This window comes from Nothobranchius furzeri, chromosome 14 (genome assembly GCF_043380555.1).
Source record: "Nothobranchius furzeri strain GRZ-AD chromosome 14, NfurGRZ-RIMD1, whole genome shotgun sequence".
NCBI classification, from domain to species: domain Eukaryota; kingdom Metazoa; phylum Chordata; class Actinopteri; order Cyprinodontiformes; family Nothobranchiidae; genus Nothobranchius; species Nothobranchius furzeri.
Window position 1 is genome coordinate 4,665,012 of NC_091754.1, and position 12,235 is coordinate 4,677,246.

A 12,235-nucleotide genomic window follows, 5' to 3' on the forward strand; every position below is an offset into this window, starting at 1 on the left:
CAAACTCACAACACAAAGCAACCAACGCTTCAGTTGTTTAGACATCTAGCTATCCCAACATGCAGCTGTACAGCACCCAATACGTCGCTATTGGAGCATTAAATGTTATTAGAAATAATATATAACTGTTTATTAAGACTAGGTAACTTCAGTAAGTAGGATAGAATGATCGAGAATGGTTGGGGGGGGGGGGGGGGGGTATATGTAACGCTTTATGTATCAGTAAACATACATGCTTTAGCTAGGTGTGGCTAGGCATCTTAGATAGGTGATCGCGGACGTGGTTGAATATATTTAGATCATTTTTATGCAACGCAGTGACGTTACTGTAGTAGAACGACTCCTACCTTGTATGTGTTTAAGAGCGCATAATTTAGGAAAACAAAAACAATTTACTTACTTTTAGTTGTTGTTCTTGCGCTGTGATGTTTCTCCCAAGTCAGGTCAGAGATCTATGTCAAATCTCGCGAGAGTATGTTGTTCTAGATTAGAATCCCGCCCTGTAGGGGGACAGCATTATGTCACGTGACACTGGCCTCTAAAAGACCATAGCATGAAAACAGGTTTCAAGCGGTTTCGAGTGCGGGAAAGTCCGAGAGAAAAAAAAAGTGAGCAAGAGAGAACTGTCCGTTGGTCGGTCGTTGAAGCTTTACCTTTTGTTCCAGCAAGGTAAGAATCAAAAATATATATTAGTTACCATGGCATGTAACACAAATAACGTTGCAAAGATGTCAAATATTTTTCAGTTGAGAAGACGGAGAGGTGGATGGCGTTAGCATAAATCTTTGATAGTTAGCTTCCACAACTCACATTAATTTTGTGGCCTTGACATTAAAGGCTTCCTTCATGAAATTTGCTATTTTGCGCTGCTTCGTTTGCTCGTAACTCTGTGAGCTTTACACTAGAGTAATGATACTTATATAGTTTGAAAGATGAGAGTTTGGGCTTTAATATGAAGTACTATTATTTGAAAAGGACGAGTTAGCATTGTCGCTACTGTGTTTTTCTTGATATGAGTATTTAGCATATTTTATGTTCTCTTCATTTGGCGCCTTGTGATCACATGATTACGCAGAGCATTCTGGGATGTGCACAGAGACAGAAATTGTGGCGGACTTACAAGTGTAAACTAATGTGAAATGTGCAGATAAGGAGGGGATTTAGGTGAAAGTGTAAAACATGTCAAAATCCCAAGGATGCGGAATATACAGGGATAATAAAGACGTAAGGGACAGCTACATGTACAAAATCCACATTATGAACAATTTTGATCCATATGAAAGACCCAAGACTTGAGCGCTGAAAATAACTTGTTGCTGCAGTAGCTGTAACATAAGAAAAATACATCATGAACATGTTATAAACAGGAAAAAAAACATGATTTTCATTGGAGTGGGTCATAAATATGTCTAAGAATTCCACAGTCATTTTACTCAGACCGTTGGACGTGGCATAGCTAACTGGCTGTGATAAGAAAAAGTGGAAGCTGAATTTATGTTTTAATTAACAGAATGGAAAACAAAAAAATGCCAGGCTAAAAAAGGTTACGGGTTCCAACCCAGAAAATGAAGGACCTGCAGCACTCCCCTCTGCTAAATGAACAATCTGGTAAGTGTCTAAATAATACTGTCAACTGTTAGTGTGTCTGTTATATAGGCTTTATGTTGTGCTGCAATAATCATTACATATATGATTTAAAAATTAGGGGTGCACCGATCAATCGGCATCGATGTCTTTGAGCAGGGGCTGATCAAAATCGGTCCATATTTCCATGTGAAAACAATTTTTATGGTAGGGCTTTGGCATGTGATATATAATTACATATTGGCTAACTGGATGCGCTAACTGATGACAGTCTTTGAAGAGCATGGAGGTCAGCTCTGTGCCAAATGCAGCAGCTCTTGCTGTAGAGCGCAGCATGTAGATGACAATGTGCTTGTAAAAAAACATGAGGTTACGCTATCCAGACCTAGTTTGGGTATAAAGAGTTGGATTATATGCAGAAAAACATCCTCGGTAAAATCTGCTGGGTGAGTCTTGTCTGTGCTTGTTAAAGAGCAAGTAACGCCCTAAATACACTTTTTTTTTTGCTGAGAACCTGTATAGATGAGTGTCTAATGGTGCTGTGCACATGTGTAATCATAAGTGTGGCAGTTAAGTGCAACTTACTTTAAATTTAATATTTCAGCCCAAAACCATAATTATATCTCCATCTTCAGGTTAAAAACTCTGCTCCACATGTATGTGGAACCAGCTGTGGCTGATGGCTAAGCTGAAAAACGTGTCGTTATCAGCAAATTACTACGTGGCTGCACTGCACTGGTCTCCAGGTGAGGCAGCTGCACCTCCACCTGGCTCAGCCACTCACCTGCCGATATGACACGTTGGCGCTCTGAGCCGCTTGTCTCTTTAAAAAAAATGCCCTCCTCCCCTTTTTCATGCGCCGGGTGGGGGTGGGGGGGGGGTCTACTACTGCCTCAGCGCTGCTCTCTCGGTCCACCAGGAGACACCTCTTTCAGAGGCGTTTTCCTAACAGAAAGTGTGGATGAAATACGTCTCCACCCGTGCATTGATCCTCGCTTTAATCTGGATTTCCCCAAATGCAGTTGTTTTTTTTTAATACATGATGAACACACAGGATTATGAAACATTTTGGACATCTCCTGTGATTTAGTTTGAACAAATTTCCCTAACAGTTCTTACCAGTTTCTCTGATTGATTAAGATGATCTAGCCTGAAATTAGCACCTCTCTCTTGCTCCGTGCTGCACTGTAGCACACTGCGGAGGGTCAGATTGGCGTGAATCAGCTGATCTGAGTGATGATAAATAAATGTCAAAACAAAAATCGAAATCAGCCACTCAGGTTTTTCTCAAGATTGGTGATTGGGCAAAAAACTGCATCGGTGCACCCCTACAAAAGTAACTGTGTAAGTTGTTGTGACTAAATAGAAAATGTCTTAGTTGCTTTCTTTCTTCCCCAGGGTGTCATGTATTTGTCAGATGGGAAGACGGTTATACTGGCAAAATCTTTACAGGCGTTGACATTTTGTCAAGAGATGAGGCTCCTGTGCAGCTGCAAGATCTTAGATCAGGAGATCATGTTTTAGCAAAGTGGTCAGATGGTAAATTTTATAGGGCCACTGTTGAATATATTTCAGGGGAGGATCATTCTAAGCTGCCAAAAAGCCACCAAACTTCACAGAAGTCCTTTTTGAAAATGTTAAAAGAGAATGTGCCATTACACTCATCAGAGTCCAACACCATTATAAGAAGCCCACTGTCTGAACATGGTGAGGAAATCCCAGCCATGAATGCATCACCTGACGCGGGGCATGCAACAAGCCGCAGCTCCGGTGGCCCACCATCCTACAGGTAGGCTTACAATAATAATTACAAAATCTTGATTAAGTTTAGTATTCAGGGTTTTTCCTGGCTCAAATTGAGGCAGAGGTGGTACCATCCTGACCATGCACCAGCACATGCGTACTCTGTGCATTTAATTAGCCTCACTTTTTGAAAGGCTAAATATTTTTCCGTTAAATGTTCTAATCTAAGCTTCTGTTGATTGATTGAATATTCCATTTCACAACATTTCAAATGAAACAAAACTGGTTTGCTGCAAAAAAATATGAAATAAAACAAAATTATCAGGCTGAAATAAGACTCTTATTATAAAACGCTCAATAATGTGCACTAGATTGGTGTTTAGTTCCCTTTTTCCATCTTATATTTGTAGTTAAATTATTTTTTAATATTTGACCTACATTTCAGTAATATTTTAGGTTTGTATTAATAACACTCATCTTAGTCAAAATAACACATAAATATATCCAGTAAAATATAATGCATGTCATTAACATGCATTTGTATTGGAAATGGTAATAACATTTAATTTATGCTGCTAACAATGTAATGGTGGCATGTCTATTATGTACAGGTTGGCAATAATCCAGTTTAAATTATGTTCAAAGATAGAAGCATTTGTGAATTATATATTACAACAGCTTGCCGTACATCCGGCACCAGCAGTAATGTGACTCGTATCTGCAGCGGTTCTGATCCGTAGCGCTGCAGGATGCAGAATAAACAGGATGGTGGGGACTTTTCATCCACTTGTAGAGTTTAGTCTTTCTTAGTTTTACCATCATCATATGTTTTTCTGTGCGTCACTTGATCGTGAGACTGATCCCAAACTTTGGACCGGTTCTGTAGGGCTGTCGCGGTTGAGGAATTCCTCCTGCGGTGATTCAGGGTGGCTTAATATTGCGGTGTGCGATATTATTGCAGCACTTCTTTTTTTTATTGCAGTACTATCTAAACATAAGGTTTACACATTTAAAAAAGGTTAAAATTGCCTTGCCTTCTTCAATAACACTTTACTGAATGCAGATCAAAGGGCAGTAACAACACAGATCGCAGTAACGTTTGTTTCTCCGACAGTCGGAGTCCGACTGAACTTAAAGACAACAAAATTCAGGAGGTTAAACTTTTAAATGCAAATTTGGCTGCAGCATCTAACAAATAAGAAACAAGTCCCCATGTTGTTTAGTTGTTTAAAATCAAGCATAAAAAAATTACATGTACCGGGTGGCGGGCGCACTATAATTTCACTTTCACACACACGAATGACGGTGATTTATAGCTCGGTCACGTCCTTGTTACTTACAAGCAAAACCAGCATGTTAACCATATACGGTTTGAGACAGGATCTGAGAGGGGTGGCAACATTTCCAGCAACACTGAAAACCCTCTCGGATGGTGCGCTCGTTGCACTAACGCACACGTACTTGTGTGCGACTCTGGCGAGCAAAGGGAATCTCTCCCGGTTGCATTCCTCCTGCAGGTAGCGAGTGAGCTCCAGCTCGGCTCAAACTCTCTTCGGGACGGTTGCAGAAGCAGTGCTTGTCCGGGACTTCAGCAGGTCTCCGAGCGTTTATTATTATTTTTTTGCCGCTGGTGGCAGCTCTGTCTCGGCCAAGGACTCTGGCTGCGCAGCAGCTGACGTACTGAAAACCAAAGTGCTCCCAAAGGAGCGAAGTAACGTTTCGTTTTGATACCAGTGCAGCCATCCTTCTCAACATGCATCATTGAGTTGAACCAAGTTCAGTAATCGCGGTGGCCCATGATGCAGCGCGGTGGGCTTCTTCATATTGCGATATTTCATTTTTGCGGTTACCGCGACAGCCCTACGGTTCTGCCTTTGCTGGTTCCTTTATTTTCCTCCACTGCATCCAGATGACCACACTGTGTGCCAGTAAAATGCATTTTTCTTACACGTAACTTACTTTTTTTCAAGAAAGTTCTGGGGAAAATAGTAATTCAAAGATGTTGCACCAGTGCTACATTTAAAAGTAGACAGACACGCACAGACAGTTATTTTCATCGGACTGTACAGCCCTGCTCTGATTTGGAAGAGCCTGGGGGAAAATCAGGACGTTAATAGCACCAACCATAGATATGTACCACCAACTAGCGAGAAAAGCCATTTTTGATTTTTTTCTGTAGTGGTGTTTGCACTTTTCGGTGCACCGCAGCTGATACAGCGCCCTATAGTGACGCAACGCTGCAACTGCAGTTAAAATAACATCCATAAAGTTGGGGGCAGAGTGAAATCAGGCTGGGGCGGTCCAAAATTTGCTGGAGGCGGCCGCCACGCAAATTTGAATGCAGGAAAAACCCTGGTATTGAAATGTTGTTACGGCTTTACCTGTCCAACCTGGGTTGTAACAAATGTTCTGTGTCTAAGTATAAAACGATTATTTTATAGGTAATTCTGCCAGTTTTTTGTAATCATTTGCCATGTGTCTTTGTGTTTACTGAAATGTAATTTATGGTTCAATATAAATTTATGACAGCTCCAACACCATCAATACATCACCCTACGGAGACCATACACCCAGCCCATCACCAAAAGGCACGGACACTTCTCGTCCATCGCCCTACGGAGTCCATACAGCCAGCACATCATCGTATGGCCTTATCCACACCTCAGGTCCACCTCCCTATGGAGACCGTACACTCAACCCATCACCATATGGCCTCAACACTTCTCGTCCATCTCCCTTTGGCAGCTATACACCCAGCCCATTACTGTATGGCCTCAATACCTCAAGTCCATCTTCCAGCAGAGGCCACTTACTCAGCACGCAACTATATGGCCATGCCAACCCAGGTCCATCACTCTATGGAGGCCAAACATCCAGCCCATCACTATATGACCTTGACACCCCTGGCCCTTCACCTGCAGCTGGTTTGCCAGGTAGTGGGGTCAGTCTATCTGACAGTGGAAAAGCATCTGACCAGCCACAAGACAGGAGAGATTCAGGCAGCTCATCTGATCAGGGCAACATTCCTCCTGGTCGCCAGGAACAAAATGCATGGACACCATGTGATAGATGTAAGGGGGAGGTTGAAAGAATTCTACAACAAAAGAGAAAGATCGATGAAGTCCTCGCAAGAATAGGCAAGTTATTATTTTTTTTTTCCAATTTGTTCATGATGTTATTTTTTTCTTATAACGTATCAGTGATTGGAAATTGAACACTTTATGTATTTGAATTATCTTTTTAAAAAGACAGAAAAATATGCTATTGCATTACACCTGGTGTGCGGCCCAGGGGCCATTTGCGGCCCTGGGAATGATTTTGCATGGCCCTTACTAGCATTTTTAGAATTATGCAATTAAGTCTGTTTAATATTCTATGTTCTATGTGCTGCTGACCTCTACTTGGGACGTTGTGGTTCGGTGGGCAGAATACTTCGAAGACCTCCTCAATCCCACCGACACATCTCCCAGTGAGGAAGCAGAGTCTGGGGACTTTGGGTTGGCCTCTCAAATCTCTGGTGCTGAGGTCACTGAGGTGGTTAACAACCTCCTCTGTGGCAAGGCTCCAGGGGTGGATGAGATCCACCCGGAGTTCCTTAAGGCTCTGAATGTTGTGGGGCTGTACTGGCTGATGTGTAGGGTTGGGCATTTAGCATCGATTGGAACCAGTTCCAACTGTTCATTTTTCCCGGAATCGCTCAACGTTTAATATTTCAATTCCTAGAATGTCGACCGGAAGAGGAATCCGCGGCCAATCTCCGTGAATAATAAACGTGATCTGCAAATGATATCACAATGATAGTTAACGTGATGAGCGGAACCAGGACCAAAATTCCAGGTGGGCCGGCTGAGGTCGGTGTTTTTAGTCGTCTCTTTGTTTTTTTCGGAACTGTGTCCAGTCATGATGTTGCAGCTCGGCGGGCAGGGACGACCACTGGAGTTATTTGCTCTTTAAGAGGCTTTTATTTCGTAGTTTTATCAATGAAACACACACACTGCTCCGTTCAAACTTCGTGCTTGGAGCTGCCGTGAGACTCTTCGAGAGATGTTCAAGGACACTACGTCAAAAGCAGTTCTCTGATACACCAAAGGTGCGTTCAGTGACAACTTGTAAATAAGACTTCTCTTAACAAAAACTGTTCACATGAACTAAACATGAAAAAAAAAACTCAGATAGAAGTACTAACATTTATTTAGGAAAAGGATGTGTTTTGCATCTCCTTTGATGGAGTTTGGTGGACTGCCTCGTTGACCGACATCTGTAGCAGTGAGTACCGTCATGGCTTGCCAGGCTAGAAGAAACTGAATCGATACCATCACGCAGGTATCTAGTAAATACTCAATACCAACGTTAGATCGATACTATCGATATTTTAGATCAATCCGCCCAGCCCTAGTGAAAAGTGACCATTTGTGTACAGACACCTCCATGCTGCAGCAGCATTCAGTCCGAACAGAAAGTTAAATGTAGCCGCTATCGATAACTGTTAACTCAAAATACTCGACGACGTCGTCTCATTCCAAAAGCTTTATTCCGCCGCCATTTTCTCCCCGCACACCCAACAACAACTCCCGGGCTAACAGAACTCACGCGATATAACAGAAAATAACAAGTTAACAATCTCCCTCTTTATTTTTAAAAATAAATTAAAAGTATAAACACATCCCTGTAAACATTTGTATATGTATGTGTATATATATATTCATATAAACAAAAAAAAAACATTTCAACGCGCTTTGCTTTACTTAAAGCAAACTATCATAGCACACAATAAACAATAGTGCATTTTAATGCAAAGACAACTTCGTAAACAAAGGATTACAGTATCCAGAGTCCTTGATCTAGTGCCTTTAGAAGGGTCAAAGGTGATAAGTTAACATAACAATCTAACAGATTTTAAACATTAAAACTCAACAGAAATGGTTCAGAAGGGAAATTAAAAATTTCACAACTTTGTGTGTGATTTATAATTGTTATTACTATTATTATTATTAATATTATTATTAATTATTTATTGTGGCAGAAGCTGGTGTGGTCCACCACGGAGAAGCTGCTCTAGCATGATGATTTTAATTATTCTACAGGTTATTGTTCAGCCTTCTGACGCTCACACACACACACACACACACACACACGAGTGTTAGTGAGCGACTGCTGAAGCTCCGTGTGTGTTTTTATTTCTGCAGTGAGACAGACTCACCTCACACCATCCAGAGTTTGTTCTTTAAAGCTTCTATTAAATCCACCGTGTTGACGTCTTTTAACACGTTTCCTCTACACTGCAGGAGTTAAAGTTTACATCACGGAGTAAAAGTTCAGCAGACGTGTTTGTTTATATCTGGGTGATGGGAGGGGGACTCGGTGCTGCACACAGACAGCTGGTGTGATCAGCTCTGAAAAGCATTGATCACAATTTGCAGATCACGTTTATTTTTCTAGGAGATCGGCCGCGGATTCCTCTTCTGGTCGGTATTCTAGGAATCGAAATAATAAACTTTGAAAAATTCCGGGAGAAACTTAACAGTTGGTCCCGGTTCCAATCGATGCCCAACCCTAGAACTAACATAGCTAACTAACTAAATTAAGTTAAAAAAATGTTTAAGTCCTTTTCTTGAGGAGTACTTGTTGATTGTAAGCAGCAATAGACAGCTTATTAGCTTGACTCCCATATTCCATTCAGAACTGACAAAAGCTCCTCAGATGAGAAGCAAAACGTCTTCAAGAGTCCAAAAAAGTCCTGGTCCTTTAATGTGAACACTTTTGGGTCGTGTAGTCATTTATTTGGTTGTTTTAAATTGCCTGCCAATAAAGCTTTGTAACAATTTTAAAGAGTATCATGACATTTTCTCACCCTTGCATTGTTTCTATACCTCTCCTTCTCAGATCCAGATCAGCTCGGAGAGCTTCAGACTCTTTGTGATCTCATTGGAGTAAGGCATCGTGACAGCCCATCCTCTCCATTAGGACAGCAGGAGCTCTTTCCAGGGAGTGGTGTGTTCATCTCATCGTTCCGCCTTGCTGCCATGAATCAAGCATCCAAACCACATAGCATGCGCCTGTTTCATGCACTTTTTGATCATTTATTTACTGTCGAGGAGTGTCAAAATGCAGTCCCCTTTGGTCGCCCTGGCAATAACCCCTCTGGAAAGGAAGGAAAGCGGGTCCTGGACCATAAAAAAGTGGATGCAATCCTTAGTAAGTGTTTTTCAAAATTAGGTTTAAAGGCCAAGGTACTGTGGATAATGATTATATTCAGTCTCCAATTGAGCAATATCACACTCGAGGTCATGCGTTGTTGCTGAATATCAGCACTGGTGTGATCATCTACGGCACTCAGCCTGCGGCCTCGTGCCTACAACCAAATCACGCCAGTGCTGATATTCAGCAACAACGCATGACCTCGAGTGTGATATTGCTTTTATACAACAGTTCTACCTGCTCATTTTTTATAACAATAAGCAACAACAGATTATGATTTGTTCATTTATTTAATCATTTATCAGGCTATGCCAACACAAATAGTACCAACACAAAACGGAGACTCAGACAAGGCTGTTGCTAGGCGACAAACATTTTCTACAATAACTGTTAGAACGGGTGTGCACAGTGGAGTGATACTGTTTGTGAACAGTCCCAGTGCTGTTATAGTCCAATATCAACTCTTTGAAGTCTCTTGACCAGTCAAGTCACTCGGTCGGAACTAACTGTTGTATAATGGTAGATAATGTCACCTCGGTCAGAAATGTAGAAATATTGTGTTTCAAGCTGTTTTTTTACATTTATCAAAAAAAAAAAACTAATCAACCGTGACGTCACTAAATGCGCCAGCTAGTTTGACTAAATAGCTGTATAAGACCCCAAATAATATCAAATCACCTCCAAGACTCTCCAAACTAACGGGAATAGTGCTTCTGATTCATAACACAGCATTGGAAAAATGAAAACGTTTTGTGTCCTAATTTAGAACGCCGCCCTTTGGGTGCTTGGGCGACTCCCATTATATTGTTTTACATTATTTGGGAATTGATCTAATATCTCCTAGAAAACTCCAAATAGCACTAAAGTTGTCAGGGTGAGTAAATGAACAAATTGCATGCTAGAATTAAGGTCCAAGTTGCAAAAAAACAGTACACACCTTTTAAGTTTTTTCCAGTTAAGTATAACATACTTTATCCTCATCTGTGTTTCATATTTATGGCCTAATGAAATAAACATGCTGATTTTCAATTATTTTACCTGAAATAGATGTCACACTGTTATGTCCTTTTAACCTGAAGTGTGGTTGTGTTAGCTGTCTTTTTGTCTAATTACTCATGCCAGACTTTGATGTTCTTGTCTTATAGCCTATGTCCTGAGATGTGCCACTCTACCTGGTTGGGAACAAATTGAAGAGGCCAAGCTCAAGAAAGCCTTTGTCAACAAATGTAGGGCCAGAGCAGGTTCTAAGGAGTAGGATACTGCTATGATATACAGTATGTGGTCTGCTTTTTCTCTTATCCATTGTTGTTTTTTTCTTGTTAGTCATGGACCATAAGTGTTGAGACATTTCCTGCCAAGTAGGGTTGCAGGGATTACCTGGTTTGACTATTGACCACAAATGTCTCCAACGCGGCCTATAAAACAAAAAAGACAACAGCGCGACTTGCACCGACAAAAACAAAAGTGAAACTGAACATGCAGAACATTGACAAAAACCATTAGGACTGCTCCATTTCCAACTAGAAAGCGGTTGAAGTCTCCTGTGTAAGAATTTATCTAATATATCTGAAATATTCCCCACACGAGAGACTTTAACCACTTTCTAAATAGAAATGGAGCGATCCTGATGGTTGTTATCACTGTTCTGCTTTTGCTGCGTAAGCACATTCAGTTCCACTTTTATTTTTGTCCGTGCAAGTCGCGCTGTTGTCTTTTTGTTTTTTTATAGGCCGCATTTGAGAAGTTTGTACGGGGGGTTATCCGTGGTTAATAGTCAAACCGGTTAATTCCTGCAACCCTACTGCCAAATTAGTTTTGGGATTTGGTTGTACTCGCGTTATAGGCAGTATTTTCTCGTGTTTGTTTTCACATGGTCCAATACCAAGTGGATTTGTTCCAGGTTTCTCTGCAGGATTGTTTGTTGTTGACAGTCTGGAAGTATTGATAGTATGTCATTCTGATTGACCTTAGAATTATCTATCAGTTGTTAAAAAGTCAGGTGTAGTTTTTTTTTTAAATATATATTAATCCTTGTTTGTAAAGTTAACATGGTTAAGGCCTGACTTCAAAGCAAGGGGGTTAGTAGACAATGACATAACTTTTATTTTTGTATTGAATTTAATTTTTATCTTATTTATTTTATATTAATGTATTTTGTTGTAATGGGTTTAAGAAAAGTCAATACGCTGCTACCCAAATATGAATGGTGTTCTAATTGTGCTAACTAAATAAAGTGTTAAGCGCTTAAGTATTTTTGTATTTTTTACAGTCAGTTATAATCACTACAGACTTACAATTACATTCTTAATTTCTTAAATTTCTCAAATATGGCTCAGATGGTTCTCATAGATGGCTTTGGTAAAATAATTAAGAGAAATAATGAAGACACGGAAGAGACATTGGACACACAATGATGAGATCTCATTTAGGGCTCATTCTTCTCAGATTTGTCTCATAAATTTCTCAGATTCATCTCATGTTATTCTCCTTAATCCCTTTTTAAAATAACAGACGTAATTGAGATCAGAACCATACCATTATGAGATCTCTTCTGTTTATCCCAGTTCTAAAGTATTGCTCAAACAGGTCTCTCAACTCAACCTCATTTGTCTTACTGATGTCTTTTCTCTTTTCTCTTTTTAGCTTATATCTTGCTCCTAAGGGACCCTTAGGAGAAATTATTCAGAAACAAATGATCACAGAATGAAAC

General features: G+C 40.5%; 1 protein-coding gene across 2 annotated transcripts; it reads left to right on the top strand.

The window, feature by feature from the left end:
* The first annotated feature begins 526 nt into the window (after positions 1-526).
* LOC107394799 (uncharacterized) lies at positions 527-11,773 on the top strand. 2 transcript variants are annotated; one of them, XM_054735798.2, is made up of 6 exons: positions 527-669; positions 1,511-1,608; positions 2,983-3,373; positions 5,857-6,464; positions 9,211-9,522; positions 10,671-11,773. In XM_054735798.2, exons 2-6 carry the CDS (start codon positions 1,566-1,568, stop codon positions 10,778-10,780), a joined length of 1,464 nt encoding a protein of 487 aa, XP_054591773.1. In that variant the 5' UTR covers positions 527-669; positions 1,511-1,565; the 3' UTR covers positions 10,781-11,773. The 2 variants fall into 2 exon arrangements, with proteins under 2 accessions (XP_054591773.1, XP_054591774.1); XM_054735799.2 differs by having other exon boundaries at positions 530-669; positions 3,253-3,373.
* The last annotated feature ends 462 nt before the right edge of the window (positions 11,774-12,235 follow it).